Raw genomic sequence first — 8,937 nt, forward strand, 5'->3', positions numbered from 1 at the left:
ATGCAAAATGATTGTTGTGGGACTGTGAGTCTGAAGGAACTTTGAAAGCTATTTTATGCTTCAGTGACAATAAACAAAGCTCTGTATGTACAATAACACAGACATGCACTTTCAAAAAACACAAAGTGTATCTCAGGATGGGACTTTATGCATGAGCCAAAGAGTGCATGACTATGGTAGGAGGCAAAAGATCACACACTCCACACAGGTGTCACATGATCTCATCTTGGACAAAAAATAAAAAATAAATACATGTGTTTGTAGAATAGAATGTGAATGGAATGATCTGTGTGCTTTGACATGTCACACAGGAAGTGTATCATTACATTCTAATGCAAAAGTATATTTATACCCTAAAGACACACTGACTCTGTATCAGCACACACTCTTGAGGTGTTTGTTTGGAAAATTTTGTCTGAAATTTTGACATCGCACATTTCACCCAAGACGGTGACCTCTGAAAACGGTCAAGGTAAGTGTAAAGTGCATCCAGCTACAGCTCGTAGACTTGTTGTTGTGTGTTTTTTCAAATCCTCTCTCTTTGCTGGGGACCCTGTCAGCTCTGTTTCTCACATCCTACCGAGATACTGTAGACCTCACCTGACTTCAGTCTGCTATGTGCCCTGCTGGATCCTCTCCTTCCTCCATCCTCTCCATTCTAACCTTAACCCTGGACAAATAACAAAAACAAATGAAATGAAGGTTATCAATAGGAGTTATGATGCACTGTATCAATACTGGAGCTTTTTCCCTCCATTGGATCCTGTTGAACCTCCAGTCGTCCATGTAGAGGGGATCTCTCTTTGAACTTCCTCACAGACTGGTTCTAGTGTGAATTTTAGGTAAGCTATGTGTGTGTGTGTGTGTGTGTGTGTGTGTGTGTGTGTGTGTGTGTGTTTGTGTGTGTGTGTGTGTGTGAGCAAGACACAGATCATCTCAGTCCTGACACATTAGATATGAGCAATCAGAAAACACACAAATAAGACAAAATTGGTGGCAGAGGGAGGTCAGTTTATATAGATAGATATCTGTGTGTGTGTGTGTGCGTGTGTGTGTGAGGAGGAAACGTGGCTTGTGTGGGTGGGAGTGAGGGAAGTTCATGCCTGTTTTGTTTAACATAACAGAGCTGCTGAGCTCATTCACCAGTTCAATGTAAGAGTAGGTCTCTGCATCAGAAACTTGGCTGTGTGATTCTTATAATTGTCATTGATTATTAGATTAACAAAGGAATTATCATGTATACATATATAGCAGCAGTCCCCACTAGGAGTTGGGACCCTAAATATCGGGGGATCACCAGATGAATACGAAAAATCCTTTGCTGGAAACTGTCTTGTGACAGCCTGATTACTTCCCCCTTCAGACAACGTTCAAATGAGACAAACCTGAAAAGGAAAAATCTCTGTAGTTTGAAGGGATGACAGCTCCTGTAATTAGAAGTGAAAAGACTAAAAAGTTGGGAATCACTACTGCACATGTCTATATTCTAAATGACCTACAGCATCGCAATGTTTGCAGACTCCATTGATTTTCCACTCGTATGATGGACTCACAGTGCGTCTCTGGCAGTGGAGTTTATTCTTTAACATATCCTCAGGCTCATTTTCACTGTGTTCCACGTGTCCATTATTAACACAAACTTCAACATTAGCTTTGAAACAGTCAGCAGAATGAACATTTTCCAATTTCTTCACTTAAACTTGAAGACTACTTACAAACAAATTCAAGGTTACTTCAACCACACATTTACATTTATGATAGCAGTAAACATAGTGTCATGTGTTTCACGTGGCATCTCCTTGACAGTGCCTCAGCAGGCACCCTGACGAGCACTGTGGACACAGCAGTCTGAAGCATCTGAGGTCAGTACACATCTTGCTGTGTCCTTCACAGTTCTCCCAGTGGACAACACTGCACCTTAAAGAGTACTGTGGTCTCCCCTCCTTGAGCAAGACACTAAGTCCCCTCCATCTGCAGGGCTGCCCCTGACCTCTGACCTTTGTGCAGATGGGCTGCAGGTGTTAAAACCATTTAAATACTTGCACATCAAGCTCAGGTAATTCTGGCAATACAGTTGTCATCTGCGGTGTCCAGCGTGCTGCTCATGCTGTGGGCAGACAGCAAGTACTGATCCTTTCTCAGAACCCGGCTGATGATACTAACCAGGACCTTTCTGTACTGGTGCCGCAGCAGACAGTAGACAAAGGGGTCGCTGGACGTCTTGGCATAGGACAGACATTTGGCAGCGATGCCCCAGTATCGGGGGATGTGCACAGAGGGCAACAACTCCACCAACCTGCAGGAGGAATACAAACAGAAGTCACTTCAGTTGGCCCAAGCAACTCAAAATGAAAGTCCATTACTATCATGCACAAATCAGGGCTAAGATATACTCCAGTATTTCATAATAACTTATTATGTCATGATTCTGAGATAGTAATCCACAATAATGTGATACCATTTCATAATTCTGACTTATTTCCTCATGATTATGATAATAAACACTTGAGTAGAAGCTTAATGGCATAAAGTGGATCCAGAGACCATTATGTCCATGTATTAACAACCTTTATGAGCTGTCCTATAATATATTTTTAAATTAATCTCATACATTTTAGCTGATTACTTGTAATGTAATTGTGATAAGGTTACAGATGCAGGGATATGAACAAGTCCATTCAGGTGATATACTGGTGAGTTCAGGGTATTGTGCCGAGTCTCTGTGTTTCAGTAAAACTGTCACATCCAGAAAAAGGACATGATCAATATAGACTCAACACAGGAAATGTTACGCTGTTTCCTTTGGGGCTATTATTGTGGAAGCATCTAAAGACAGACAGGTCCTGCGGGAAGTAAACCAACTGCCATAAAAAGCCTGATAGAAAAGAGACAGTACTAGATAGCAGGCTGTTACCTTGTTATAACATAGGGTGAAAAGCAGAGGATGAAGGAGCCGATGAAGACGCAGATCTTTTTAGTGGCGCGCTGCCTCCTCTTCTTCTGTTCAGCCAGACACCTCTCCTTTACACTGACAGACGGACGCACAGGTTAATTCATGTCTGACATGATAACTAATATATAAACAATCTAAATAACTTGCATTACAAAACAGGTGAAATACGCCAAGAAGTTCCTCCTTTGAAACAAGTCAAATTGCAACAAGAAAATACCTTAAAGCTTTAACAGCCTCAAAGTTTAATTTCCAGTGTTCTTTACCTGGGGTGAATATCAACCAGCAGAAGCAGAGTCTGCACTGTAATGACATCTATCCTCTTGCAGTGGGACCTGGCCACTCTCAGAACTTTCAGGTAGGCGAAGCACAGGACGAGGAGGCAGAGCGCAAAGCTGCTGCAGTGGAACAGCGCCGTGAAGGTCGCATAGGCGGCCAGCTGCGACCTCTGCTCCCCGTCCAGGTGAACGGTACACGATGCGTACGTGTGGCTGTAACCTCCCCAGTCCATCAGCAGCTGGGTCAGAGAGAAGGTGAGAGACTGCAGCCAGGAGTATGCCACGATCAGTAACGCGTCCCTGTAGCGCATCTTGCTGGAGTAACTCAGGGGAAACACCACCGCGATCCACCTGTCCATGCTGAGCGCGGCCATGCTCAGCATCGCGTTAGTGGTGAGAAAAGTCTCAGCGAAACTGACAGCTTGACAGAACAAGTCCCCGAAGGGCTTTGCGCTTTCGGCCACTCCGAGAAACGTGGCGGGCATGTTGACGACAGTGAGGACGATGTTGGAGAAGGAGAGGTTTAGGATGAAGATGCCTGGCACGTGTGACCTTAACTCGGCGCTCTGGGTGAAACATAGCAGCACTGACAAGTTTGTTAACAACGAGACAACAGCTATCACCACAATGGACACTTCCAGTAGGAACTCCGGTATGCTCATCTCTCGAGTCTCGGCGTTACCAGCAGTTGTGGGGAGGACGGTGGAGAGAGTGCGCCATGCTCCCTGTTCGTGCCCCCCACCAGCTGTGACCGATGGTCATTTCTCCGGCGCACACGCCAGGAGCGCGCTTGTGAGCACGTTACACGCGGGGAGAGCTGTCCAGTGCTGAAATGCCCAAACGAGCCTCCTGTCAGCGTCAATCAATGGCATGAGTTACTTTTTTAAACCCACTAGCTGCTTACGCTGCCCGGTGATTACATTAGTGTTCTTTTCATCTCTCCAGTAATTACCCTCCTGCAATCCTAAGTGAGAAGCTATGGAAGTGATGACTTCTGGTTGCCAACTGCTCTGTGTTTACTCTCGATCATGCGCACTATCCAGCACCTCCTCTCTCGCTGGCGATGCCGTGCGCCCCGCACGTGCAGGCGATCGCTGGCTCATGTGACGCTTGAACAATATTCATGCATGCAGGAGTTAATATCAAAGATGGGGATGACATGGTGTTTGCACACAAATTCCACTTTTTTTTACTTCCCCAAAATGAGATTGTGTTTTTGCATAAAAGCCCTGAGTGATGGTGTTATCACTCATGTCTGTGTGACACTGCGTAATATTTAAGAAGTATTATTAATTGGTGGAATGTGTGTGTGACATATGTATGTATACACAAACTCTGTGTTGTAGAATTGCAAATAAATGAAACTTGATTTTCTTAGAGACCTTCCAGAGGATCAACGTGAACATATAGCTACAGTTAAGCTGTGACCACAGTGACAGATTTAGCCCCCCCCCCCAAAAAAAAAACATAGGTGATGCACGAACACATAGACACACACAGACACACACACACAGACACACACACACAGACACACACACACACACACACACACACACACACACGAACATACTCGGAGAGAATTACTCATCTCCATAGCAACACCAAATCTCTGGTGGCTTCATAACTCTTTGAACTTCTTCAGCGCTGATTTGTGTTGATCTCCCCTCAAATGCCTGTAAGAAAGCATTAGCCATAGCGCGTTCATCAAAATACAGGTCTTGGAAATACCAGTTTTGGCCATAATTTACTTTAAAAGTGCAGGTTGGAGAAAGGGGAGAGCAAATGAATTATGAGAGGAAGGCTGGAACCCCAGGCTGAAGAGAAAATTAAAGGGGGAGGAAGGACATGTGCAGGAGGGGTGGATGGAGAAAGGCTTGATTGCGTGCTTCTGCTTTCCAGAACGTTTTACAGGCAGCTGTGGTCTATTTCAGATGTTCAATTATTTCTATATATTTTCTTAACAGTGGTGATGGCTAATAATAATAATAATAATAAGAAGAAGAAGAAGAAGAAGAAGAAGAAGAAGAAGAAGAATGATTAAAAAAACATAACATCCTTCACTTCAACAAGCTGGTCAAAATGATTATGAAGAGATTTTTTTTGTGCATCCGTGTGTGTGTGTGTGTGTGTGTGTGTGTGTGTGTGTGTGTGTGTGTGTGTGTTCTCTATGGAAGATTTCAAATGCCTACCTAGCAAACAAAGGAATACAATGAAATACAATACACATTGTTTTATGTATTTCCTTTTTATGTGTGCATTTACTGTCAATGACAATGACGAACGTGTAAAAGAAAGGAGCATTATTTCATTATTTCATTGTAACACCAAATTGTTACACCAGATGATCGTGCCCCTACGCTCTGATTGGGCAGTTGGTTGTTTTACATTTTACCATGGACAATGTGTTTCAATCTTGACAATGAAAGAGCTCTAATCATGAAAGCTAACGACAGTTCTCTGTGTTTAGTATTGGCAGTACACCTCTTTCTTTTTTTTGTCTGTGTTCTGATATCAGGATAATGTCGCATGGGGAACTTCTGTCATAATTAAAAACAAAGTGCTCTAAATCAAATGGCATGTTGTTTATCCACGCCCTCATAACAGACACAGAGAAACGGCTGAAAAATAAATCTGTTTCATGGACTCTGTGGAATTTGTTGCTCTTTATCAGCGTCACCTGACTTCGTCCCTTGCTCGTGTCATTATTACCACAGCTGCTGGAGCATAAACACGTGTTGTTATGAGACACATCCTGACATGGAGATGATGCCGTCATTCTTCTTGGGAGGACAGCTTCATCGAACAATGTGTTTTGCTTTATTTATTTATTTGATTTGTTTTTAGTGAGGCATTTTAAAACTTCCATAGTTATCACCTCTGCAAGCAAGCATGAGAGAGCGAGTGTGTGCAAATGCGTGGGCAGCTTTTCTCTCAGTATGTACACATGATATACAGTTTGTTTGTCTATGGGCATGAAGGTGGGCTGCACTGCTGTTCTTCCTTCAGCTCACCAGATGTTGTTTTTCCCTGCTGTCCCCAATGGTCCCATTTATATTCAATCATTATCAGGTTCTGAGAAGATCACATTTATCAGTATATGTAGTAATACACCTAATAGGCTGCACTTTTCCATTCTATTCTCCCCAGTGGAAGCTGAGCATGTTAACTTAATGCCTCTTTTGCCATGAAGGAAAAAACTCTTTGTTGCTGAGAGCGAAAAAGAGAGGCAGAAAAGGAGGGAGAAAAAGAGAAAGAGAGGGAATGAGAAATCACCCCTCAGCCAGAAGGAACCCTCTCAGTGATCACATGTTTCCTCTGGGTTCCCAGTGCTGGAGAGGCTGTTACGCAAGCAACAGAATGCTGATGGCAGAAGCACTTAAGAAGTCCCGTTAGCAGGCGAGAGGTCCATCAGACTTCCCCCGAAGCCACCGCCCCTGGCTCTATGACTCTGTGTATACGCTTCGAGTGTGTGTGCCATTACATAACATCATCATTCCCACGGTGGGCAACACAATATGGAGCTCTCCCATCACCTTAGCTTCACCTCCATTCCTTTCCCTTTGAGCTAGAAAATGACTTTAGTCTATGTCCAACAGCCCATGCAACCATCTGTTCTCCAACCTCTCCATCCTCAGACTGCACACAAGTCAACCTTAGCCATCCTGAGCCTTGGTTCCTGGGAAGAAGGTGTCTATTTTAAACCAAAATTCACATTTGAATGCAACCTCCACAGTCTACATCCTGTGGCACAGCTTTCTAGTATGACTAAAGGTTCTTAGTGACTGAGAGGAGAGGATCACACCCTTTTGACAGCGGTGACCCGGATCTGTCTGCTCTATTCACTTCAGTTCTACACTTGAAAGACCTGAGAGCAAGGCATTTCGCCGAGGTGATACCTCTCTAGTGTAATATCTGTCAAGGGATGATAGTGATGATGGTAACGAGAAACGAATAAGAGATGGGATGAAAGAGGAGGGATGAGAAGATGATGTGAGGCAGAGAAAGAATGGAAACAAATGTCATGGGCGAGTGTTTCTCGAGCGTGGGAGTCTGGGTGTATAAATAGGTCTTAGCCCTGTGAGCTACAGAGCAAACGCTCCGCACACAAACACTAACTCACACAGACACTCACATGTCCAGACACACACATAGACTCACTTTCATCCATGCTCTCTGTCGCTCTCTCTTTCCCTGCCTCTCTCACCCGCTCTATCTCCCGCTCAGTCACGTGCGAACAGTGTGGGAGCCTGACGGAGGGAATGAGTGTGTACAAGTGTGTAATGCTATAAAGGCGAGAGGCACCTCTGTCACGCTATTGATGATAACATGAGCAATATCTGGCTAACCTGAGTGAACTAAGATGGAAACATGGAAGCTTGTATTTGGCAGTGAGGCTTGCAGGTGGCTTATGCAATTAATCTGCTTGGGTTTTTTACAATTATCTGCTTTTTCATATGTTTTCATTTCTTCATTTGCATATTGTGCAGCAAACTTTTTGCATGCTCGCTGCTGTGTGCTGTTCTGATCATCAAGAGATCTCATATTTGTAAGTATGATGACAGAGTAAGATTGAGTGGAAATACAGATGTCATTGTGGAAAAAGGCTCAGCAGCCCCTCTGCTGCCTACGGGTGAACTTGACAATGTTTTCTTCCTCTTTTATTGAAAGTATTTTACTTTTCTTATGTATTTGTTAACATCCCTGTGTCAAAAAGATCAGAACTGATTTGATTGCAAGGTGCTGTTAACCTCAACTCTAAAGATATTGCTATATGAGACTAAATTTAGGACACAAAAGCAGGACTCAGACAGGCAGTGTTTGTAGTTCAGTGGAGTTTTATTAGAAAAGATGAAGAAGAGGATTTGGAGAGCTGATCCACAGTTTACGGCGACGCTGGGCAGACACAGAGAGCAGGGTTGTCAGCTGCAGAACACACTGCTGGAAGCTGTACGAGGAGGATATTAACCTAAAGCACAGGCAAACACAAAATTAGACAGGGCTCAAGAAACCACGAGGAGCACTAACACTGTCAAACCTTGAGGCTTGGCCATTGCATTTGGACCACACTGACAAACTAAACCATCTGGCAACGAATAAGAGGAGAGCCAGGGTTTAAATAATGCATGTTCATGACATGATGAGGCTCAGGTGTGCTGGCTGATGCAATCAGGAGGAGCGGATGGGTCACAGGTGTACAGGAGGATCGCCACGCTCAGACACGACAAGCACAGACGGACAGAGAGAGTGACGCAAATGCTGGAAACACCGAGGCGGGGAAAAATCTGGAGCCTGGACCATGACAGTTATACTATCAGAACACAAATTGTTTTAGTTTACTTGTGCTTGCAGACTCATTTCCCTCAAATTGCCCCTTGAGGGACAAATTAGGTATCTTTAACTGAAATGACTTGGTCTTGTTTGCCTCCGTCTGGCCAGTATTAGATGTCTTGCTCTTGACTGAACTGTTAACATGAAATCCCCTGATAGGGAAACAGACTGATGACTGATGGACCAAACAACCATCCATTGTGTAGTTCTGTCACTGGTGGGAGAGAGACATGCATTGTTATAAACTTAAAAACAATGTATTTGTTTCTGGAAAATGGAAATTGGCAGAATTGTTCCAGTTCATAGGCCATTTTCTTTTTGTTATCTGTCCTCTGGGCCTATTCTGGATTCATATTGTCTTTGCAAACCAGTGTGGAGCTT

General features: G+C 43.8%; 1 protein-coding gene across 1 annotated transcript; it reads right to left on the reverse strand.

Annotated features, from left to right (window-relative positions):
• Positions 1-992: 992 nt before the first annotated feature.
• gpr78a (G protein-coupled receptor 78a) lies at positions 993-4,311 on the reverse strand. The gene is made up of 3 exons (XM_076727390.1): positions 3,217-4,311; positions 2,915-3,028; positions 993-2,296 (listed from the first exon to the last, which is right to left on the reverse strand). The coding sequence occupies exons 1-3, from the start codon at positions 3,888-3,890 to the stop codon at positions 2,053-2,055; spliced, it is 1,032 nt and encodes a 343-aa protein (XP_076583505.1). The 5' UTR covers positions 3,891-4,311; the 3' UTR covers positions 993-2,052.
• Between the last annotated feature and the right edge of the window lie 4,626 nt (positions 4,312-8,937).

Source organism: Chaetodon auriga, chromosome 4 (genome assembly GCF_051107435.1).
Source record: "Chaetodon auriga isolate fChaAug3 chromosome 4, fChaAug3.hap1, whole genome shotgun sequence".
NCBI lineage: Eukaryota > Metazoa > Chordata > Actinopteri > Chaetodontiformes > Chaetodontidae > Chaetodon > Chaetodon auriga.